Source organism: Falco rusticolus, chromosome 12 (genome assembly GCF_015220075.1).
Source record: "Falco rusticolus isolate bFalRus1 chromosome 12, bFalRus1.pri, whole genome shotgun sequence".
Lineage (NCBI taxonomy): Eukaryota > Metazoa > Chordata > Aves > Falconiformes > Falconidae > Falco > Falco rusticolus.
Genome location: NC_051198.1, coordinates 23740235 through 23766275, shown reverse-complemented (window position 1 = coordinate 23766275; position 26041 = coordinate 23740235). Strand labels below are relative to the sequence as shown.

The 26041-nt window shown below is 37.2% G+C and overlaps 1 protein-coding gene across 1 annotated transcript in view; it reads left to right on the top strand.

Moving 5' to 3' along the window:
• The window catches only part of USH2A (usherin), a 390912-nt gene that overhangs the window by 149972 nt on the left and 214899 nt on the right, over positions 1–26041 (top strand). Inside the window, exons 25-31 of the mRNA XM_037405643.1 lie at positions 269–399; positions 5285–5558; positions 8576–8779; positions 8920–9000; positions 11280–11465; positions 23072–23185; positions 25537–25698. Of these exons, the coding sequence (XP_037261540.1) occupies positions 269–399; positions 5285–5558; positions 8576–8779; positions 8920–9000; positions 11280–11465; positions 23072–23185; positions 25537–25698 (1152 nt within the window). The remainder of the gene's footprint in view (positions 1–268; positions 400–5284; positions 5559–8575; positions 8780–8919; positions 9001–11279; positions 11466–23071; positions 23186–25536; positions 25699–26041) is intronic.

Below are 26041 nucleotides of genomic sequence, written 5' to 3'. Positions count from 1 at the left end.
ACTTTTGAAGAGACACAGATGCCTATAATGTATCAAAAATATGCCTGGTAGCAAAATTTAGGACATTGCACCAGTCTGGTTTGATGCAGTACGTTATAGATAACTGTCCTTTACAAATGTGTGAACAATAAAGTGGTAAACCTTAATCTTGAAACCCAAGTGTTTCATGTCAGAGTAGGCACTAGCACCTAGAATCTTGCTTTTAGTTTCTTGAACCTATTTATTTATACATTTGATTAACTTATGCATGTATTCACTTTCTTTCAAGGGTTCCTGGAACTGCATTCAAGTGTTTTCAGTGGTGGGCTGGAGTTTGAGATCTCGTTCAAATTTAGAACAGATCAACTGAATGGATTGCTTTTGTTTGTTTACAATAAAGACGGCCCAGATTATCTTGCAGTAAGTTCAGAAATACAAATAACTATGTTAAGATTTGACCTGTGAGTTTTGTCTGCTAAGATATGTCCAGCTCTTAATGAAATTTCAAACCAGAAGGTTTTTTTGTGGTTTACTTGTTTGAAATGCTGGGCATGTCAAAGTGTAAGGGGAGCCAGAAGACTCCAGCTAGTGCTCAGAAGAAGTTATCTGTGTTATTTATATCATAAATAAGAAAGCTTTCAATATATGAAAAGCAGATTTATTCTTTTTGCTGAATTAAAAATGATTAGAAAGGAGAATAAAAGATGTATATTAAAAGCTTTTGCTTCATTCCTGGGAATGTATAGAGTCACCCAATTTCCCAGTTCTTGCATTAGAACAAAATTAGTAAAATTGTAAATCAGAAAGTTTGTGACGGAAATTGTCCTGTATCCTAGTAAGCCTTTCTCTTTAATGTATATATATGTTTTTATAATCAGTTTGATTTCTTCATTCTGATTTGAAACATACAGATGGAAATTAGTGGTCCAGCTTAAGCCCATCTCATCCCTGTCGCTTTTCCCAACACTGTAGAGGAAGCTGCACAAATCCTGTATTAGGCAAATTTGACAGACAATGCCTATGAACATTCAGTTTGGTGTCTTAAGTAAGACTGGTTTGTGCCCAGAAGTATTTGTGCTTCCATCTTTTCAAATATTTTATTTAAGGTTCAATGTGTTAGTAGTAGTTTTTAATTTTTTTTTTTTAAATTAGTTACATGGCTCTGGAATTTCATGTTTTTCTTCCCCCAAGAATTCTGAATGTATTTAGACTGGTCACCATTGCTTAGTGGGTCAAACTATAGTTACTAGCACCAACTAGTAGTTATTACAGAGGATTACATTGTGAGTAATATCTCTTCAGTTGGTCCAAGAAGCAATGATTTACATTTAGAGTTTTGATTGTTACTCTTTATGACCCTATCTGCCCTTTCTGCATTTTTATTGGTTTTCATTCATTTATTTATTAATATAGAGCTGTTTTGCTAATGGCTGTCATGTCACAGCCTGTTTTATTGCATGGCATTATATCTAATGTCCCTTTTCTTTTAAACTTCTGACCTAAAACATGTAAATATATTTTTCTCCTATTCAGGTCAGCTATAACTTACTCTGTATTTACTTTTTATATTACTGACTTTTCCAGCACATCATTTTTTCCTAGGTTTTGAATTCTGCTAGACCTGATACTTTCCTCTTTTTCAAGCAGCCCTAGTTAAAAAAATTATGAGTTCCAATAACAAGTCTTGCTAATTACATGTTATTACTTCAGTTTTAGCCTCAAGTAATGACCAAAATCATGCGCTAATAGCATAAGATCCTATGCATACCCTGCTGTACCATCCTGAAAAGACTTGTGTGTAATTCACAGTTCAGGTGCACTATTTACATGAACAGTATTCACAGGGACAAGCATGGGGTTTGGGTTCTTCTGGAGATTCTTTCAGTGTATGATCTTTTTTCCTTTCTCTTGCTCTGCGAAAGACCGACAGAAATATGAGAAAATAGATTCTGACTGTAAAGGAGGAAGGGAACTTAACTAAATTGAAATGGAGTCAAAAAGCATGAAGTAGTTAAACAAAACACTTTCCTTCTCTATTCATACTTCCAGAATTTTAGCAGTTTTATATTTATATAGTTTTTAGCTGAAAACTGTGATTAGATTTTTTTCTTAGCATCTGACCTAAGTCAAGTAATTTTTTTTTATCTCACTTTACTCCTGACCTCAACATTTCCATAGCTTTAAGATGAGGAATTTTAGAGAGGATGGGTATACACATGCTTTTCCAGCCCTCACAGCTTTGTGTTCTGCACAAACATAATGATGACAGAAGGTTTTTCCGTACACTTGAGCTCACAAAAAAAGGTTAATAGAAAGTGAAAATGAGGTGTGTAGCATGTTGCGCATGAGCTATGATGTCTTTGTTAGGAGCTTTGGTCAGGAGACACTTCAACTGCAAAACAGATTAGAAGCTATACCGCTTATCCTGAGTGCCGTTGTAAGACTATATTCCCTGACCCTTCCCTTTGCATAGGTCACAGCTCTCTTATTAGCTTTATAGTTTTGGAATGGTTATAGCAAGACACACGGCTGGCCTGCTACCAACAGCTGAAGACTGTCTTGTCTTCTGCCCAAGACAAAATTATGACCTAGAAAGGTGCTGTGTGTAAAGGTCACTTCTTCCATGCCCTGAAAATTAACTCAAGCCAGAGAGGTCAATCTGATTCTCTTTGGATCCAGGCATAATAATTATGAGCAAACTGTGACCAGGTAAACTAGCATGAAGCACTAGCTCTCACTCTGGCACGTGTTTCCTCATGAGTCTGTGACTGAAAGAAGGTACTGTGACTGCTGATAGAATCTGCATTACTGATTTTGATGCTGAGCTCTTAGAAGAGCAGCAAAAGCCCAAGCACTGTTAATCTTATGTGCAACACTGGCACCAGCTCCACAACATTGTAGCTGATTTGCTTCTGCAAAGCTGCAAAGAAAGAAGACCTGCAGGAACTTTTTTTTTTTTTGCAAAAGAATCGCACTGTTGAATAGCTGCATGAAGTAAAATAACCAGCATCCAAGATGAAAGCATTAGCTGTGATGGAACTAAGGAGGGGTGTGAAATGAGTGTTTTGAGAACTCAAATTGGAAATCTTTTTTTATTAGCAAAGAAGTGACTAGTACTCATGTGGGACTTGTGAAGGTGATATTCCTGTTGGTCACTAGTGATTTCTCTCTGGTGTCAGGAAGAGATTCCGATTCCCTTTCCATTAGAGTGACTGATTCTGAGTAGGCTATTCAGGGGTCTGTTTTGGGCCTCAGCTCTCTGGCTGGCAGGTCTGGACAGGGCCAGTACCAGTACAGAACATCTCTTTAACCTCATTGATTTAACCTTGAAACTGGAAAGAATGGATCAACATCAACACCACGTACTTTTTCTTTCAAAGGGCTCACAGACTGACTGTCATTGCCAAGTTCTTTTGAAGTCCGTTGCTTATCCCTGCTTGTATTCCTGAATCTCAGAAAGACTTCCCAGTTCAAAGGACATGAAGCCATAATTACTCTTCCAGATTGTGGCTAAGCTTTGGCTTTCCTAATTCCAACCTGACAGGCTCAGGTATATCAAAATAAGAATTGTGTGCAGAGGGAATAGTATTAATATTTTTACCCCATATTCTGAAAAGCAAGTATGCTTTTATGCATTAAACTGAGAACCTGCTCAGGTTTAGAGCTGTGATACAATGCTCTTGTTCTGTTGAGAGGTGGTAACTGAGATGTCTGGCGGAATAAGATGATCTTCATCCGTTTTTGTTTTAAAGTAATAATATATTTTCCAAAGACAGATTAACAATCAAGCTCATTAAGTGGTCCTAGAATTTTATCTGAAGGAAACAATTTATCTGTTGTTTTTCTCAGCCTATGCTCAATACAGAGAGAATGATAGATCTATGCAGGACTTCAGTTTTTCTTTTTTTTTTTTAACTTCACCATGTAGAACAGTTCAAAGTGAACAGTGGTCCTCTATCTTTAGCTGCACTTGGGCTTTCTAAATGTCAGTTTAGGTCAACGCAAAAAGCACAAGCATTATTCACTGCCTGCTCTAAGACTATGCCGAGATGAGCAAATTGGAAGAGGGATGTGCTGAGTAGTGACCCTCTGTCAAACACCATGCCCTCTCTCCAGTTTCCACGTCTGGCAGACTTGCTGGCATATTACTGTAGTCATGTAGCTGAATGCTTTCTTCACACCAGCACAGTGTGCTCCATATTAATTCTCATCAGTGAAGGAGAATGGTGACTTGTCCAATGGACTGCTTTTTCAAGCTATACTCGTCAGCATTGATGCTATGATCAGTCCTTCACTTGGATTGTAGAGTCCTTAGCTATGAAGGTCTCTGAACTCCTGGAAATGGGAAAAAGTATGGACCCACTCTGGAACAGGACCTGTATTGCCTGTGACATCTCAACCGTTGAGTTCTTTCTTCAGTTGGGGTCCCTGTTAAGGAAATCTAATCCAATTACAAATACTGTAATGTTATCCGTAACCTAAAAACGTCAGTTTGTGTACATTGGTGATAAGCATTTATATTAAATCTGTAGGGTTTATTTAACTTAATAAGATTTTGGCATGGGAACAGTAATGCCTTTTTTTTGAACGTATCCATATTTTTCAACTATCCGTTCATCACCTATGTGTTATGTATCCATATTTTTCAACTACCGGTTCAACACCTATATGTTTAGTGCTTTATACATGTCAATTTACAGCCTCAGCCCACTGGTGTTCCATTCAGCTGGCATAAAGAGTCTTGTAGTAAAGCATTTGGAAACTTCTGGAGTGAAAAATTTAAGTAAAATTTATCTCAAAAAGCACATACAAAACCAATTATGTTTTTACAAGATTTAGAAGAATAAGGACAAAATGTATGAATGTAAGAATCAATGTATGCTGGAAAAAATTGAAATTGAGTTCACCAGCCAATTAAAAAGACCTTAATCAAGTCTGACATTTCATTTCCTTATTATCTTGTTACATTCTTCTAAAAAATGAGTTGATAGATAAAATAATGTTTTCTCATTCTCAAAAAAAAGCAAAACAGTCCCGATTCACTCTTTTCTTTTTATTTAGTTACATTAGTGCCAGTCAGTTGTCAAAAAAACCAGATTATATTTTCCTACATTCCTACGCACTATATTTTGCATGTTTTGTGTAAACAATTTTATTGTAATTTCTGCTATCCTGAACATAAACATTCATTGTTCATTGATCTTGTTTGTTGACTCCCTTGATGATTTTTGTAAAATAACTGTCTGTTGTTGCTGCGTATGTGATGTCTTCTTCAAAATCTTTTTTTCTTGTTTAAAATATATAGATTGAACTGAAAAGTGGAATATTAAACATCTTTTTAAAAACGGGCATTGTCTTTACACAAGTGGATCTCTGGATAGGACTGTCTTATTGTGATGGAAAGTGGAACGAAGTCACTGTGAATAAGGAGGGCTCTGTAGTTTCAGCAAGTATGAATGAACTGAGAGAGCAGATGCTTGAACCCCGTGTTCGGGAGCTGAAAGTAAACTCACCCGTCTACATAGGAGGAATCCCACCTGAGGTTCAGAATTTTTGTAAAGAGTTGGGCTTAGAACAAGGTAAGATGACACCAAGAGGAAGATACATTTTTTCAAAAACTGGTGTAATGTACAAGGTGGACATTTTCCTGATGATAGTGTAAATTCATGAATATGTAACATGATTTTTTTCCTCCCACCCATTGCTTCTTTAGCTACCAGTTATTCCTACCCATCTAGCTTTACTTAGTCCTGGTTCCTCTGTAATGCTATAAAAATTCTTCCAACCCATTGATATCTGAAACAATCTAACTAATAGGAGAGGAACTGGAGAGTAGCAAATAGTCATCTGAGATGCCCAAACAGAAGTTCTCAAATCTTCAGAGAAAGCCAATTTAGATAAATTTGTTTCGTGTTATCTATTTGTGATCTGCAGATCTGGAATACAAAACCAGTAGAAGACTGTAAACATAGCTTAAATCACTGTAAGGAGGCTGGATGCTGCCACATGGAAGAATAGTTGACAGTTTATTAGCCCTTTTTTAGGTGGTACTGATTCTGGTCTAAAAAATTGAGTATAAACCCGTGAATTTGGATTTTGGCTGTTACTGTGATGTTTTCCATGTTATCAGAAGAAGGGGAAGCGGTCATGTTTTTAGCTATCACTGTGATCCTTCTGTTCTGGTCAAAATTCTAGGCAAAAGAGAGGAGCATTAATTACAGCCTGATACTAGTGGCCTCCACAAAGGGATCTACTGTATGACACGTGAGGTGTCTGTTAGCTCTGTTTACAGTTTGGGTATGTTTTTTCATTATTTACAAATCTATTCATCGGTCATGGTGTATTTTTCAGATACTGTGGGCAAATAAGTAGCTGTCAGGAAGTGATTAGTGGGGAGTAAGTGGCGTTGAATGCATGAACTCACGTTGAATGCATGCATTCAAGTAAGCTCTGAAGAGCTGCACTGAAGCCTTGTGATTTCACAGCTTCAGTACTGTGGAATAGTTTGCACCAAATCCATGCACTGGCATTGACAGATAGCTCTAAAATATAGTTTTAAGTATTCCTCCAGCTGTAGGTATCGCATATATTATAATCTTCCTCCAGGTCTGGGTGCATAATATTTATGGCCCGAAAGAGCTAGCCGGTGGTACTGTGTCAGTGTTGCCTAGTAGCAGATGGTACAGCCTCGTGAGTGGATGTGTTCACAGATCCTGCAGCAAAGAGATCTGTGATCAAAGAATCTAGGGCAAAATAAAGTCTAGAGTGAATATCTGAAGTGCGAGTTGAGGCACATCAATAAACACTACTTTTTTCACCAAGCCTCCTCCTCATGCTGCAAAATAAGATGGTGGCTGTGTATTTATGTTCAGAGTGTTTCAAGATAAAAATATTCTTGTGTGTTTCTAGATGTAGATTTAGATAAGTGAGTTTAGTCATTACAGCTTTTAAGCATACTTTTATTTAGGACTATAATGATGCAGTGGTGTGATAATAAAATACGGAGACCCTCCCACTTTAATAATACTTACAAAAGGTTTTCTCAGTTCATGGCTGCTTGGTAGTTAATTTTGAATAAAGGAATATTGCTTTCCTCACAGCAAGTATGGGATAAATATCCTCCTCCCACCTCCATGTTAGTTATAACTTTAAGAGTAAAGGGCCTTTGCATGACCCATCACATGCCCTCCTGAGAGGGCAAGATGGAAGGGAGCTAGCAGGAATATTTGTGAAAATTTGCGCTGTCATTATTTAGCAGCTACCTGAGGGTAAGCAAGATCAGAAATCTTCAAACGGTGATAAATGCAGCTAAAAAGATGCTAGAAAGAATATATTACAATAGGTATGCATCTTATCACAAACTAAACTGTTCATTTTGTCTGATGATTTAGATGCCCGTGCAGACTGGGACTAATTCTTTCCTCTGCCACAAACCGCCTAAGAAATTTAGCAGATCACTGTGGAGTAGGAGTTAGGCTTAAATTAGGATGTATTAATTTTAAGGAGCAGTTTGTCTAAATTTCTAGCATTGTGGAATTTAGACACAATAGAGAGAGGAGGTGTTTTAGAGGGTTATTCAAAATGGGTGTCTAACTTCAGTGTTCCTTTCTTTTTGAATGAACTATGTATGGATATTAGGTTCTCAGATCAGGTAGCTAAGGCAGGTGTTACTGTGATCTGCCATGTTGCAGTAATAAAGACAATAAAAGTACATAAGGTGTAAATACGGTGCTTTCACAAAGGTTAAAAGGAGCACTGATCTGAGAGAGGCTGATTTTTAATTTACGAAGATAATTCTTCAATGAATTGAAGTCTTCAGTTTGGTTAGTGCTTACTTTCGTTTTATGTTAAACACTGATCGCTGTACTCAGATTTGAGAACTATTTTTTATGACTTTGTTAATTTATTTGTAAATTAAGTCATAGGAGTATATAGAAATTTTAACTGCATTCTGAATTTTTTAGCGTTGATTTTACTGCAAGTAACTAATTTAACATATTTGTAATGTTGATAGGAAAGTTTCACACACAGAAATAATATTATAAGTATATATAGAAATAAATATAAAATTAAGGGTTTTTTTCCCTCATAAATGAACAGTTTGAGGTTACGGTTTTAGAGTATGTTTGTAAACAGCATACCAGTTATATTCCCATTAGGAAAAACTGATACACTTCCATGATGTCCTGAAGTCAATTATGTTTTTAATCTACATAGTCCTCTTAGTTTGAGGAAGTATGTATATTGACAAAATATTAGCAAGCAGCAGAAAGCTGATTTTCAAACTCAGAATTGCTTTTATGGTAGTAATTTGAAAGAGAGAAGTGACAGAAGAAAAAACAGAAAGCTATTTCCTTGCAGGATGGGATTGATAACAATAAAAGTATAGTTCAGTAAGGCAGGAACCCAACACCAGAATACCAGGAATTTTTACCAGCTTGGTATCTTGAAAGTGGGGACAGAATGCCGTGCTGGAAGTCAACATACGCACATTACAGTCTTTAACGCTGAAAATACAGGACTGAAAGGAACAAAAGTGATTCTTAATTAATGACTGAGGCTCTTTATGTGATACTAATCCCTTACTGTTTGCTAGGTTTCGGTGGTTGCATGAAGGATGTTAAATTTACACGAGGTGCTGTCGTTAACTTGGCATCTGTGTCCAGCAGTGCTGTCAGAGTCAATCTGGATGGATGCCTATCAACTGACAGTGCTGTTAACTGCAGGGGAAATGACTCCATCCTAGTATACCGAGGAAAAGAGCAGAGTGTTTATGAGAGTGGTCTACAACCATTTACAGGTAACATGTTGGGTCCTTAAATGAAATACATAATTTTTTTTCCATTCTGTATTAATGTATTACCAAGTTCAGGGTGGTGTGGTTTTTATTTTTCTTTCTGTTTTCCCCCCCTCCTCTATACTTCTCTCTATTCTTTGAAGAATACCTTTATAGGGTGGTTGCCTCACATGAAGGAGGATCAGTATCTAGTGGATGGACCCATGTTCGTACAAGAGAATCAGGTAAATATAATTTTAAGTCTTACTTATTCCAATTGTTTGTTAGCTATCTAATGTCAGGTTGGAGAAAATCCTGCCACAACAATTTTGAGTAGTGTAAGCTGCGTAGTGTTTCTGAAGGAGCAAACATGCTCAATGCTTTGAATAGGTACCAAATTACTGTCTTCAGCTACTTGTTCAGGCAAGTATTTTCCACACATAATTCAAGGTCTTTTTCCAAATATATATTAGATTATGTAATTATGTGAGAGCAAACAATATGAAAGGATTTGACTGCATTAGCTGAGTAAGAACAGCTGTGCATCTAGGTGTGTTCATATGTGCACATCTAATCTCACGTTACAGGAGTCTGCTGCAGAAAGTCTGTATTTTTCTACGTATAACTTAATGATACAGAATTATGTAGAGAAAGGAGGTACTGGGGTAGCTGGCACAAGCTGTGGAAGATAAGAGGCCATACAGTTGCTAGGGAGAAAATGTTCTTGTGAAAGTTTTTCTTTGTATTACCTGCACATGTGTGTGCTGCTCAGTGCTGCTAAATGAGGATTCCTTTAACGAGAAGTCCATAGATTGAGTGTGAAAATGTGGCAATATTTACTAGAAAAGCAGTGTGTGACTTGTGGAAAAGGTTTCGAAGTAGGAACATAATACCCGCTGAGCCTTAAAGATCAAAATTTTCACGTATTTTTATGAAGAAAATTTAAAGGACCTTTCCTCTTCTGTTCAATGTTTTTGCAAACTTTATTGAGCCAGCAAATTTTTGAAGATTTACACTTCTGCATATTTTATTTAACTGACTTTCCCTCTTCTGTAAATTGAAGCCTAATTGCATTCCAGAGAGTTCTTTTGTTGCAGGATATTTGATGTATGATCTTAAAAAAAATATACAATAACTGTGTAAATATTGGACTTGCAGATGAATTCTTATACAACTTACAGTCATTGTTTTGTACTGCCCAGAAGAGAGAAAATACCTGCATACTTTCATATCAACTGTCTGGCAACTGCAAGGTTTACCATAAATTTGTTTGCAAGCTGACCACAGCCCAGCCCATGTTCCCCAGGGCTGGAGAATAATTGCGCTATTTAATTATTTTTGAGTTGGTTTTGTTATGTCCCTTATGAGAAGACCATCTGCTATACAGTACCTTATCTTGCCCTGCGATACACTTCAGAACTAATAAAATCAATGTATTACTGTAGTAACTGAAGATTTCCTAGAGTACCACGTTCTTACTTTACACAAGAATCACAGCTTCCAGGTTTTATACTTTCCATTCTGGTACCCTTCTTATAAAAAACAAGGCTGCATTCATATTTAATGAAACTAAACAATCAAATTACAAAAAAATAGGTTATTTGATGGTGAGAAAAGTGAATGATCATCAGCAGGGCTAGGGAGTCCACACGCATTTACAGCAAACTCATCATCCATCATCCTGCCATAGTGTTCCTTGGGCCTTTCCTCTGCATCCCTTGTGCAGTCATCTGTGATGAAGTTGTTACTGGCCAGACCTTTACTTGGTATAGTAATATCTAATAAATAGTTAAAGGTTATGGGAAATGGGATGGTTTTGGGTTGGTTTTTTTTTTTATTAGCAACTGTATGCATATACGAGCTTGGCTTTCCAGTTGGTTTTAAACATCTTCATTTTCCTTTCTTTCCCCCCTTTGTTTTTCTTTTTATAAAATGAAATGATCAGAAGCCAAGGATTTTGCAAAAAGGCCTTACAAATCTCTGCCTTGCCTTGAGACAGTTGTATGGCATTGTGGAAATATGAAAGTAAATGGAAGAGCTTGAATTTTTTGAAGTACTTTTGTGAATGAGAATGCACATTTCTAAAAATGTTTCATAGCTGTTGGCATTCTGTGGCTTAGATATCCAACAGATAAATATCAACCCCTTCTCTGCTGCAATGCTATCTTGCTTCCTTCAGATGTATGCTTATAAAGCCTGAACTTCTTAGCTACATACAATCCACCTCCTCTCTTTGTGAGTGATGCTTAAATATGTTTGATACATTAAATGTTTTCGGAAAATCACAACAACTTAAGGAGGACTGTTATGTAGATGGGGTTTTGATGGTTTTGAAATATAGCTTAAACTGAATAGCTCAAGATGTGCAGTCATATTAAATCAATGCTGAAAATTACAACTCTAATAAATTGTATTTATGCTAATGGTTGAGTCTGATTTACTGCGGCCATTAAAAGTGAAGAATAGGGGCAATAGTCTCCTTAGAACTGCCATTTTCTCTATTTTCTATTTTATCCTTCTACAGTTCCACAAAATGTGCCAACTCCCTCAAGAGTTCACAGTATAAATGGTTACAGCATTGAGGTCACCTGGAACAAACCTGCTGGGGTCATAGGTGTAATTGAGAAGTACATTTTGAAAGCATACGAAGAGGATGGTCCCAACATACCCATCACTAGTGCTGAGCTTGCTGACACTAGTATGGTCACAGGTAAATGTTGTTAAGTATCAATTTTTTAGGCACATCTAATAACATGGGGTGTTTATAACCTCCTTTTTTTGAGCTGTAAAACATTACTTGTCTACTTTTGTGTATACACAGCATAGGTAATGTTTGGAAGGGTAGTATTTGTGTCAGCATCCACATACATAGCAATCTACTGACTTCAAAGAACAATAGAAATTAAGATGCAATGCAGATGATAAAAAAATTATTTAAGTTATGCCTTCCCACTCTGTTGATGATTTTGGGGAGGCAAATGCTTTTCTGTTTGTTTTTGCTTAGTATACATGTTTAAATTTTTTTCCTTCCCCATTCTTATGTCCATTTAACCTAAATTAACTCTAAATATGGGTCCCAAGATACTATTTGACCTGATATATGAACGCACTTGATATACTGGCCTAAATCGTATAAACCTAACTGATTTCAGTGGGAACTTGCATGCATTTATGTTGATCAGATGCTTTGGTTGATACCACTGGGATGTGGAGGCGGGTTGTTACGGTATGAAGGAATTTGGGGCCTTGGGCTTAAGGGGTTTGGTCACTGCTGAGCTGTGGGTTGTGGACAGGAGCTACAGGAACCATTGCACATGAGGTATTTCCTGGAGTCTAGATAATTTTATCCATAGGAGGCAGATGTTTTCAGGAGGAAATGCTGCACTCTTTCTGCTACGTAGAGAACATTTTGGGACCTCTTTTCTTGTCAGGATAGTGTGTCTGGCTTTCTGCTCTCTGTTAACAGACTGCCTTTGCTGGCTGCTGCGAAGTTGCCTGGCAAGGGAGCACCTTACAGTCAACAATCTATATTGTTATGTGGTGACTAAATGGGGCAATAGTACAAAATCTTACTTTAATTGTAACAAAATGTGACCAATAGATTTGTTTATATAATCTCTACAATTAATTATATAATTAATAACAATTTAAAAAGTGCTTTTGACATAATGATCAAAGCTGATGGTTTGGCTCAGCTTTGGGCACTCTAGTAGTCTTAAAGTGCCTTAACCCTCAGGCAGTATATTATTGCTGCTTTCCTGAAGACCAGGTAAACATATGCTTAGTATTTTTACACAAGTATATATGTTCTGCATTGTTTCTCTGCCATAACATATGTACACATTTCCAAAAGCAAACATGCATAGATTTTATTTTCTTCAGTTTGAAATTTCTTGGCTGTTTGTGAAGTAATGGGCTTACAGTACCAAGACTTGCATGGGTTTTCTATTCTTACTGTGAATTATTTGACGAACTTGTTTATTTGAATAGTCTTTATATGTGCTGTAAAGCAATACCAATTCTATTACTGTAAATTAAATAGTAGAAGCATATGGTTTAGATAGCTTATTCACAGCTGATGGATAGAACCAAAATTTTCTTTAAATTTGTTGGCATTGTGCCATGATTATGTGTCAGGGTTATGAAAAAGTCTATGCCAGGCTGGACAGGTAAGAGTTTATCTGCATGCAGCTTTCAGGAGGCAGAAGAGTAAGGCTTTCTTTTTTTATTAAATAGAGACAGTAAACATATCCCCGTTTTTTAGTCTATTATAGCAGATAGCTGTTGAATACTGCAAAATAAAATGACCCTAAGAACTGAAGAATACCTGTATTTAACCACTGACCTCTCTGACAATGTCAGATTCTAGATGTTTAGGGGGGAAAAAAGTAGGAGATGTGATGTGTCGAGTGAGTCTTCCTGTTAATAAAAAATCATCTTGTAGTTTGTGGAATTCCTAGGCTGAAAGTTGCATCTGGACCATCACACTTAATGGTCTGTGGTAGAATTGCTTTTCTTTTTTCAATGCATTTATGTCTTTGGCTTCTGCAATGACAGTAAGTTTTCCAATTCAGTTTTGTGTGTAAGGAGTGCTTCCTTTTGTTGTTTTTATCTGCTGCACAATCATTTAGTTACGTATTTTCCAATTTTGGCGTTGTATGAAATAAGTAATTCATGTTCTCATGGTGATGTCAGGGCTGAGAAGTGAAAAATTCCATCACTGATCTTGAAATTATTTTACCTTCATCCCACTGATTTCCGTGAAGCCTACACAGGTGGACTATTCTGTGGACATTGAGAAATGGTTACCCACAAATGTGAGACTTCCAAGAAAATGTGTGGCTTTACCTGATGAATGATCTTTCCTGGTTAATCAAAAGTTAACATAAACACAGAACCCCACCAGAAGACTGTCTTTGCTTACTTTTCCTTTGAGTTTGCTGAGAAAGTAAATTTTACTTATTTTCTCCCTAATTTCAGGGAAATTTCTTTCAAAATTATTTTGTTGACTTCCATGAGAAGATGCTACAGTAACCCTCACAGCCAGGATTGCTAATGCAACAGCAGAGAGGAAAGTGCCACAGCTCTTGGTGGGACTGCTGATGAAGCAACTCTGCTATTTTTCCACTCCCTCATTCAAGTTTTCGTTCACTGTTAAGCCTAGGCACCACTTAATCTTCTGCTTGCAAATACATCTGAGGGCACTGACAACCCTCTTTATCCTACTTTTTTCCTTGTACTTTTTTATACCCATCTGTTGTGTTTTGTTTTATACTTAGACTGTACATACTTTTGAACAATTACCATGATCTGTTCTGTGCAATAGGGTCCTGAGTCATAACTGGAGCACAGCAACAAAAAATTATTAGTAGCATTACCCATTTCCCAGAAGGCTGTCCTCTGTGTGTGTCAAATTCAGAAGAAACTGTTTTACCCTTGTCAAGAAGAAAAGCGGAGATGAGTATTAAATAGGTCTTTAAATGAGCATTATCCCAGTCTCAAATGCCTGTTTCTAAGGAGTCAGTAACCAAAATCCTTCAAATACTGACCCCTGCAATCTTCAAAATGTGAAAATGTGGGGTTTTTTTTGCTGTAATCCAATAAATGTATATTCAAATTAAAATCCTTAAAATGAGGTGCTGACTGTTGAACCAGGAGTTTATTGTATAAGGTAATGTATTTCAACATGGTGCTCAAGATCTGTATTCTAGGATAAGAGTATAAAATTAGAGTGTAAATTTGGGGGGTTCAAGGAATACTGTGTAGCCCATCTTGCCTTCAAAGAAACATGTAATAACATTGATACACTTTGGATACAGGCAGTCACACTCAGCAGAGTAATAAAGGAAGTACAGGGTCATCACATCAAAAACCCCAACAAACAAACAAAAAACCCCCAAACAAAACCTCAGAAACATTCTGAAGGCTGTGTTGCTTTCCTCTGTATTACAGTGCATTCCACATGGTGGCATAAAAATTTGGAATTTAAGTTGGAATTAGTATTTAAATAAATGAAAGAAGCTTTACAACACAGCATTTCAGAACTGTTTGTGAGCATCTCTTGCTTGTACTTTCCTGTGAAATCCAGAATATCACAGAGTCACAGGATCATTTGGGTTGGAAAGAACCTCTTGAGATTATCTAGTCCATTCCCTCAGCTCAAGCAAGGTCTGCTGGCACAAGTTCCCCAGGGGCATATCCAGTCAAGCTTTGAATTTCTCCAGAGGTGAAGATACTCCTCTTTGGGAAGCCTGTTCCGGTGTTTGACCACCCTTGCAGCAAAAAAAGTAGTTTCTTGTGTTCAGGTGGAACTTCATGCATTTCAGTTTGTGCTTATTGACTCTTGCCCTATCACTGGGCTCTACTAAGAAGAGTTTGGCTGCTTCTTCTTTGTTCCCTCTCATCAGGTATTTATCCACATTGATAGATCACCCTGAGCCTTCTCTTTTCTGAGCTGATCAGTCCCAGCTCTCACAGTCTCTCCTCATAAGAGACATGCTTTGGTCCCTTTACCATCTTAGTGGCCCTTCTGTATCATCCACAAACCTGCGGAGGGCGTGCACTTCCCCCATCGTCAAGGTCATTAATGATGATTGAACAGTATTGGCCCCACAATCAACCCCTGGGGTACACAGCTGTCTTGCCTCTAACCAGACTGGATTTTGTGGCACTAATCACAGTGCTCTGACATGTCTCTTGTCAAGCACATATGAGAAAAATATTTTATAATTCAGATCGCTCTCATTGTAGAATTTAGGAGCCTGACCAGCCTTTAACTTTTACTAGCTCCCAATTATGGGCAGTGAAGAACACTTGTGCAACCTGTAAATAATACTTCAATATAATATTCTGCAAAAGAATTCACAGACATTTGCTATTCCTCTTACAGATTTCTCTTCCAGTTTTGTATGGCTTTTTGCAATTCATCCTGCCTGTGTCACTGCAGCTGCAGTCGTGGCTGCACATACGATAACGAGGAAATTGTCAACGGCTTCCCCTCTGAATGCTCACAGTCACCATTCCCTCCTTCCCTCGACACATATTTATAATTACTTTTCACCTTTTAGTCTTTTTATTGTCAGCAGATGAATATCTCAGGAAAAGTTAATTTAATGATTTAATACGGTTAATCAAAGTGGCTGGGCTGCACCTCTGCTCTGAAAGCACGCTAGCTCGGGAGCCCCTCAGAAGAGGCGCCGGGGCTTCCTGCCAGGGATGGAGGGGCCGGGGGAACGCATGGCCGGGCGGGCAGGTGCCCGTGCTCAGGGAAATGCTGCCGGCTGGGGGGTGCTCCCTCCCAGGGAGAGCCCTGCCGGGCCCCAGCAGGCACTGCCAAAGCAGCCTGTGGCTCTACCACCAGCCTCTGCACGCTGACAGCCACCTCCAGCTGGTGGGGAGCAGTCCCGGGCCCAGGCCCCACCGTGCAAGGCCAGGGGGCAGCAGGGGCCGGCTGCTCCCCTCAGGCCAGGAGCCAAGGGTGGCCATGTCACAAGGTGAGCCCAACATGAGAGCTTGCTGCCTGGGGTGGCTCTTGGGAAACGTTTTGTTCTGAGGGGTCCTCTGATCTACATGGAGCCTCTAAGCAATTTGCCACAACCAGGTAGTTTGCCACGCAAAACTAGTAACTTGGGTGTTACTTTCATGCACTTGAAATTACTTGAAAGCTCTTGGTGCAAATATTTTACACTTGGATTGCAAACCAACTAATGTAAATATCTGCAGGGCCAGAGCACTAGGAGATCCCAGATCCCTACTACAAGTTGAGACAAATTTCTAATGTTCTAAAACTTTTAATGTAGGTACAAAGAGTCACAACATACCAACCAGGTTTGATATGTTTAGCTTACATTTACTAACAACTAAAATCTGACAGAGGTTTAAAGTAATAAAAGCTGAAACTTTGTATTGAAAATATGGTTTTCAAGAGCTGCTTTGTCAGGTGTTTGAACTACACTTAAATGCAAGAATGGTTGTTGTTTTCAGGTAAACTATTTCTCTTTATCCTAATTTTGTAGAAGTAACCTTTGCTCAGAAGCAGAGATGGGTGACGGAAAACACCTAAATGTTTCCCATAGCTGGAAGAACGATGGTATTTCCTTCACCGTGCCATGCCACAGGGTGTGAGATGTGGGAAGCTGTATGCATCCTTCCCCCACAAAGGAGTATCGTGTACTGAGCCCCATGTAACTATTAGGGCTGCCATGCTCGTTGTTGGCCTGTTTTGTCCCTGTGGGTGTCTTAAGGGTATATGGTCTCTCTTTGACCCATATGCACATCTCTCTTAGTGGGGGGAGCTGAAGGGAGCGCACCAGAAGCTGCACCTCAGCCCCTGCTTGCATCTGTGACTGTGGCCACTAATGCAGCGTAGGGTAGCCAATAGATCTGTCTATGCACATTACGTTTCTCTGAGCTGTCAAGTGGTGCTTGAGCCTCCTAATGACTCTAAATCAGTGGCAGAATGCAGGTTCGTACCTCCTTTCATTTAGCTGGTTTAGCAGACCAACAGCCTATTTTTCAATATATGCATTATAAAACATAAATGATATTAAAATTCTGAAATATTAAGGTTCTAACTTGATTGAGTTTAGACCTAAATTAATATTGTTTACAGTCCAATGCTGTTGTATAAATTTATTCATATGAAATGTAAATTGTCTGATTAAATAAACCTGAACATTTTATCAAAATTACATCAACTGTTAGCTACATACAAATACTTTATTAATAAAAAGAAATCAACTTCTTAATGTTTGTGAGGACAGAAGTGATTATTAATATGGTTTTTTTATAGACATACTAAAAAATTTGCAAAAAAGTTGTCATTCTCTTTCTGCAAACTTTTAGAATTTAATATTTTAAATTAAAAATCCAAATTTTAAACCAAAATCCTGCAGAAAATGAATAATGACAAAGTTTTGTGGAAGAATCAAAAGTAACATAGTGGTAGATATTACAGAACCTATATTCTCTGTGGTTAATTAACTCTTGGTGCAAAATTGGACTGTTGGGCTAATGTTTTCCACAAATTGAATCGGCTAGAGAGTTGCCCTGTGTTATGGGGAATGTAACAGGCTTCCTTGAACCACTGCAGCCTGAATTGCATCTTCAGGATCAGTGGAGTTTATGTATGGTTTGTTATGAAATTTTTCTATTGCGGGGAAAAAAAAAGGTCTTCTAAGCCACTGAAATTCTGTAGCTAAAATAAATCTTTTTTTGTTCTTATAAGCCAAAGAGTTGGAACAGGTGCCCCATTGTTCAATAATTCTTCAGAATTTCACGACACGTGCTATACTTATGGTAGTATGGTAGAAGATGCTTTAAGAATGCAGATGTGTGCAACAGATTGATGTGCGCAAGCTTTCAGTCCAGAAATGTGTATTTAGAAGATACATGTACTTAAACAGTTTTGCTACAATCTGTCATAAACACAAAGTCAGCTGAGGACTTCCTTTTCTGGTCAGTGGACTGTGAGTAAGTGTACTGTGGCAATGATGCATCTCGACACACAAGTGACTTTGTTAGACAGATGCTGTAAGACCTCAGGCATTCAAATTGGCTAAATAGTCTTTAGGTTTGGGGAGGGGAGATTTGGTATTTTATATTTTTTTTAAGAGCTTAAACAAGTTTTGAGGTAAATCTGTAAGGTCAAGTGTTCTTTCAATTGGAATATGTGTATTTCAAAATAGGTCCTTTTGAAGTAGAGTGTTAGGGAGCAACCAATGAAAAAATCTGGCAAGGAAAAGTCCCTTTGGCAAAAAATACACTCAGCTTGTGAAACAAATGGAATTTGTGTGCGTAAGCTCTGTGATTGACTTTGGGTACCTTAATATTCAGTAGCAGAGCTGAGATTTTAGGCTGCGTATGAAAGTAGTGCCTGGTTATGATTAAAATTAGTAAATAATACCTGAAAAAAAAATTTATTGAACTAGCCTTGCAAAATTGTCATTTTCCGCTGTCTTAGTTGAGTGCATTTTTTTGTGGAAGTGAGGAAAGAACTCTAGTATTTGTGTTACATCTGTAAGATTAAGTAGCTTTTCTGTGTGGGTGAGTGGGATTAGTTTTGTTTTTATGGGCAGGCTCCTTCCAACTCAATTTATATTTGTTTAACCAATTAATTATGCAGAGTAAAAGCTTATAAGTTACCATAAGCAAGTGTGTCTCTTCACCTCTGAAGACTTGGTGGTGTTTTGAAGCTTCTTTCTGAAAAAAACAGGATGGTAGATTGAAATAGTGAAGCAGCTGCTTTCATAAAAGTCTTTTTACTGGAGGAGGAAATTGCTAAAATACTATAATTGCCTTTGAATCTATTTTTCAGTGTTTGTGAACATAATATTAGCCTTCATACCTTAGTGGTAAAACCATTTTTTTCCTTGATGAGAAGTACTACTTTTCCACTCAAAATCTGCCAGAATATTGCGGAATCTGGCTGAGCTACCTAAATATATGAGAACTCCCTTTTAGATGCACTGAACAAAAGAAATGTCTGTTTTATGGAGAATTGAAAGGAAGAAGCTGGATATTTTATCTTATATACTGTATGCGTTAGAATGATGAATGGAGTGGATATAAAGATGCAACTAACTGACTAGTCCTCGCATCCATTTTACCATAAATTCATTGTTGACCCTTTACTACTGTCCATGTCAATGTTTTTATCTCTTATCTGCAAGAATGAACATAGCGTTTTCTCTGTCACAACTCTAAACCTCAACTTTAAATATTGCAAATAATTAAAGATCATTTAAATAAAAGTATAGAAAATTAAATACTAGTTTTGCATATAAAGTGGGCTTAATGTTCTAGGTGTGATTCCAGATCACTCTTTTAGACTGTTAACTTTACATTCATATTTAACAAATGACATTATTCAGTTTCATGGGGTCACTGTGTCAAAATGTCTGTGTTAGAACTTTAATTTATTTCCAAAGGTTCTTTGAGTGGGCAGATAGGAGTGGTGTGTTAGAATGATTTACCGTCAGAGATTCCCCATGTGGATTTTAAGGCTTGGAACGTAGTCTATGATGTAAATTTTAAGTCTAGATGGATTCAGCTGCTCTGTAGTGGCAGGCTGAATGAATGGGACTCATATCCCAAATGTGGGAGGCTGACCCTCTTTTTCAATATTGATGATGCCTCTAATTCTATCTCCTGGTCAAAGTGACAATTTATCTACCTCTCTGCTGTTAACATTAATAGAATATATGCAAGTACGGTTGTGGCCAAATTTTGCTTTGTTAGCATCCCATCTTGGAAAGCCTGATGGACTTTTATCAGATCAGCAATTATTGGGTATAAACAAGAGATGCCTGTCTAAGTGTGTGACAGTTGAGGAGTTAGGGAAAGTTTTTTTAAAGCTGCCAACCAACTCCATTGGATCGTAGGCTATTTTTAATTGCAAAATGTATTTTGCTGTGCTATAAATTAATTCACGTGTATCAGTGATGATCTTTGCTATGGGACTGCTGACTTTGTACTCTGAGATAGTCAAGCACTGAGTGTAAATTTCACTGGCTGACTAAAAGTGCAGAGGAAATGAGTGGGTAATGAGAGCAGAGCAGCCAGTTCTTTAATTGAATTAAAAGCCGGGTGACACCAATGCAGACACCTGTCCAATTACAGACAGGCCAAGGTGTTTACCATTGCTGTACAAGCGATTTGAAGATGACAGAAATCTTTCCGCCCACAGATTAACATAATGAAGGAGAACAGATTACAGTGGATGCTGGCCAAACAGATAGGTTGGCAGCTGAGAAAAAAGTAGTTTGCTGAAGTATGTAAATAAAATCTGTGCACTTTCTATTGCCTACCTGTGAAGCACATCTGTTTCTTTGTTGAAAGAAAATAGTGCAAGAGTACATGTGAAGGAAAAACATTAATTAGGAAATGAACAAATTATTTTTTAAGTAGCTGCCTTTCCTGAATAAATTTTTTCAGCATAAGCCTTCTGTTGCAAAAGGGTTTATTTGTTTGGGTTTTTGGTTTTGTTTTTCTTCCAAATTCTCACTGCCCTTCACAAACCTATCTATGTACACTCTGTTGCACTGCAGGTGCTTTATATAAAACCTTACTTTGTCAGAAGTAAACCAAACAGCCCAATCCAAACCTTCCGCAGCTATGGGCATCTTTCTGGATATGTGCTACTGTAGCTCTCAGTGCCTGAAGCCATTGATGACCCCACAGAATGTCTTCCATCAAGAAATGCAAGGAGCATTAATTCACTGCTTCATAAGAGAAGAATGCTGCAAGTGCTAAACGTACAAATAAAACTAAATTGCTTCCTAAAGCACAGCAGAGTGAATAGAGATGGCATATACACTATACTGTGCTCCTCTTGACCGACAACTTGCAAATGTCAGAGTCAGAGGATTTGGTTTCTGCATCTGTTTATTTGCTGAGGGTAAATCCAAAAGTAACTTTTATATTTTCCTGTGTTTAACCCACTAAGTTCTGGAAATAAGTACTTTGTATTGTTTCATGCAAAAAAGATGTTTTTTTGACTGATGAAATTTCTGTACTGAAGAAGTTACTGTAGATTGTAATAATCCTGCTTTACAGGGATAGGAAAATCACTATTTCCTATTTTCTGCTTTTTGAATGCTCTTAAAAATATTTGCCTTCCATTACAGGAAGATTACAGGCACATTTCCCTGAGGTGTGGCTGACACAAGATTCTTTTTCTTTCCTGTCTCATTTACGTTAGATAGTAAGATACCAGTACAGCTTTCCACTGTTAATTGGGGATCTGTAAAATGAAAACATAAAAAAAATCAGTGAATTCTATCAACTGGTTTTAGTTTAACACTACTCTGAAGTAAATGTGATTACTTCTGAATATTTCTTTGTGTGTATGAATAGAACAGGGCCTCACAGAATTCAAGTTGAAACATCATTGCAATGCCAACCTTTGAAGTTTTTGGATTAATTACAAGAAAAAAACCACAAGTATTACTAATTCAGTGAAAGCTAATCTCGTATTTTCCATGTGAACATACCTATTAGTAAACACAATATAAACTTTCACAGACTTTGATCACCCACTTAGAAAATAATATATTTATGCTGTAACTGTTACCTTTCAGCATTAACTTCTCCAGGCCATTTTTGTGAATATAAAGGGCCTATGTGGGGAAAAAAGGCATTTTTTTAATGAAACCCAAGTTATGTTGCATTCTATGTGGTAACTCAATGAAGAGTAATAAAGATTAATTTCTTCTATCTGTTTGTGTACATGTAATTCTGAGGCAGTTTTCAGTCTTGTACTATGGAATATTTGCACAAGAATTACATTTCTGAGTTTCTGTTGGTTTTGAAGCTGCTTTGCAAAATCCCAGTCTCAGACAGTTCTGAAATAACATAGTTTGCTGTATTTTTTTTTAATGAAACACCCCATTAATTTTACTAAAAGCTGTGAGAGTTGAGGTGAGAACATGGTTTGAAATAAAACTTGACATGAATTGGCCTTCTTTTAAATACTGCTGCATTTTCATTCCGTATTACTTTATTGTCAGACCTACTTTGAAATGGGCACTGCTGATGTTTCTGAAAATGACTGTAAACCACATTTTTTTCCATGTAGTCCTTCTGTATATTGCAGTTCAAAATATTTGTAACTTCCTGAAGTGGTAAGCAGTGGTTTTTTTTTGCATTTGCTATGACAAGGAGCTGATCGATATGTGGGAATCTAGCAAGTTTCCTTTGCTAACATAAGCAAGACCTGAAAAAGCATAAGATTACAAATCTCTTTCTCTTGTAAACCCTTGGGTACTGCGTCACCTGAATTATGTTACTGTAGTAGTATAGCAAATACGTGGTCTATATGCTACTACTGAAGTAATGGAACACAAGTGGGATGTTTCATACAAAAAAGATTTCAGGTTTTGGATGAGTAGGAACAACATTGGAGAGGAAGCATTAAAAAAATTTTTGTTCTGCGAGACAGTGAAAATTCCTTGAAAAAAAGAATGACTGAAAAAACTTTGTGGGGCAGGGATTAAGAAAAAACCTCCTTTATTATCATTATTAAATTAAAATACACACCTCATGATGACTTTTACAGATAGTACTTCAAGACTAACTAAAGAAACTTAGCTGCAGCATTAGTATTAAGGATGGAATAAAATACCATTTAATCTTGATTTATTTTGCAAAATTTAAGTCATGGCATAAGAGGTATTAAACTGTAAAACAATTTTTCTTTTCCACCTGTAACAGTGGAAGCCTGTTACAGAAAACCTTAATTTTTTACTTCTGCGTGTGTATGTATGTAATCAGTCTGTACGCTGTACATGCACAACACCTTGCTTTCTTCTGTTGCAGGCATATTGACAGGCTTGCGTCCCTTCACAAACTATGCTGTAACCCTAACTGCTTGCACTTTGGCTGGCTGTACTGAAAGCTTGCATGCATTGAACATCTCCACTCCACAAGAAGGTAAAGTAATTTCAAAGGTCTTGACTTCCACATTTCAGTCATGAATAATAAAACAGGAGAAGAGCTAAATGCTGCAAAGCCATTTGCTGGAAAACCCCAACCTAATTTGATGACAAAGTGCATTGCCAGACCATAATTGCTCCATTTTTTGGGGGGGTGCGAAAATGAATCAAACTCCATACCCTTTAATGACATGCATCTTTAATAGCTGTAATGCAGATTAATGGGCTTTTTAATTGCTGTTACATTGTTCATGCAAGAGCCTTGTCATTAATATGAAGCATCTGAAAGATTAATGAAAGCTTCCTCATTTTACTATGGCTCAGAAGTAAATCCAGAGACAGTCTGACTAAAAAGAATTGATTGTATGGCACAGTATGAAATTGAGAATCAAACGGTTGATTTCCATGGTTTCTTTTAACTGCTAAACACAGCAATAGGCAACAATTATTTCAGTGTGATGAAACCTCCAAATGCCAATTCAGTTATTTATTAATCACAGTTTCCTCTTTTTTCTTAACACTTTCACATGTTGTGCTCCAACTTAAAGGTTCTGAGTCCAAATTCATGTTTTCTATGCTTACATTAAGAACTAGAGCAGGAAGAAAGAGAAAATATCTTACAGTTCTGACTTTAGAGACTAGGTTGATAAGTAATATACATCAATTACTGGAGCAAATGCTCCCCAAAAATACCTGTGACACATCTAACTTCATTCTCAATTAAGCATAAAGTCCACATCTCCTGCTTCTATCATCCACCAAACATATTAATTCAGATAAAATCATCAGTTGCTCCAAATTTACGCCAGTAAAATAAGATTTGACATGTATTTATAGGACAGTAGTTAATCTTCTATGATGTGGAGTAGTTTTCAAAATTCCCTCCCTCCCACAGTTCTTTGATTTATCTTCTCATGTAAACTAGGTAGTAATACAGTACCAATAAAACAAATAAAATTTTAGCATGAAGTTATGTGAATTACAGCCATAACAATTAAAAGAATGCTGGAGTGTTGAACTGCTGCCAAAGCAGGTAGTCATGCAAGGCGTTGTCCTGATGAGGACAGTCCTGAAGATTGCAGTGTAACATTGCTAGAACAGTGTTTTGGTGTGGACACGTTAGCAACTGTCAGCCGCACTAATCAAATCAAAATCAAAGTATCGGATCTTTGGAAGTTCTAAATAAGCTGAGTTTGTCTGGTGGCATTATCTGTGAAAGGATGTAGCCTCTGACAGCCAAATAGTTAATGGAACTGTGATGTAAACATGAATTAGACTATTGTGTATTTCTTGTGTGATATAGTAACTAAAAATTAAATTATTTGTGTCTTATTGTCTCAGCTTAGTGAGTAAAGGAGGAATTCTTATGTGTGTTTGGGAAAAACATCCACTGTTTTCAGATGTGCTGCCATATTGAGAAGGTTTAGGCAAGAATAGATTCCACCGCCCGAGATCAAATAAAGCCTTGGGGAACATGTGTTTTATCCCTCAAAAGAATTGAACAAAAAATCAACGTGTGGAGTTTCTATTTTTGGACACTCTTGTTGCATGCTCTTAGTAACAATAAATTGGCGATACAAAAGACAAACACCATATCACACCCTCCAGCTATCCCTTTTTCCCTATTGAAACATTCATTACTTTATATTGTTTTCACATTGCCAGCCACTGCTAGTTATTGTTTTAAATTGCTAACACAGAGCTTGTAAATTACAAGATATTCCTCCCAGACCAAGGTGTGAGTTCCGCTCCCCTTGCGATATTCAGTGGAATTGCTTGTGCTTTTAGTATATAACTCATTGGAACAGCGAGAGAACTTGGCTTCTAAATTATTATCTGTTGCCAACTTCCAGTATATTATATACATAAAATCTATGCTAAACAAACATTTCTAAGTGTATTGAATTACAAAAAGTCTGAAACAAGGGATAGTGTGTAAGAACACATCATCTGCATTTGTGATTAGAAAGAATGATCACTTTGTAGTTAGGGATGAAAAGCATGAAGGAAGAGAACAAATACTATTTGTATTAAAAAAAGGACTGTATTAAAATCATGTACCTCTCTCCTCATTCAGTGTTATCAAGCTGGAAAGATAAAGTTATATGAGTATAATTATTCTCCTAAAAAGCCAAGAGTTTATCCTTGTCTTTCATAGAAGTTTCCGTTTGGCTAGGAAACCTCACATGTAATAGGAGAGTTCTCAGTATGTTGGTATTTTGCAAGCATAAAATATCTTCTGAAACTTCAGCTTTACCAAAAATCATTTTGGTAGAAGCTGCTCACTGAAATTATTTATTATTTGTGGAAATATAATATAATTTAATGTTATACATCTTTTTTCACCAGCCCCTGAAGATGTGCAATTGCCCACTGCAATATCCTTTCCCACGTTCCTGCTGATAAGTTGGAGTCCACCAAAAATACCAAATGGTATTATTACACAATATACTTTGTATATGAACAGAGTACCGATTTACTTTGGAAATGGAACTAAATACGTTGTAAAAGGTGAGTTCTCTGTTAGGTAGCATAACAGATGGGTGTATCGTAGCTGCTATGAATAATTATATGACTGATGCCTTCTTATTTCAGAAGAAAAGAAAAATAATTTTAAAATGGGCTGTATGCTTTAAACCCTGATAGATACTGTTTTTAAAGGATCCTTCACAGAACTGTCTGTTGGGACGATCAGAAATTAATGTCACCGTGGTATAGCTAAATCTTGGGCTGTGTTGTCCTCTTTCACAGGACCTGAGGCTTTTGAACAGTTTTATAACTTTTTGATCTTGTACCATCTAGCTCTTAAAACAAGTAAACTGTAAACTGTTTAAGACAAGCTATTACTTACAGG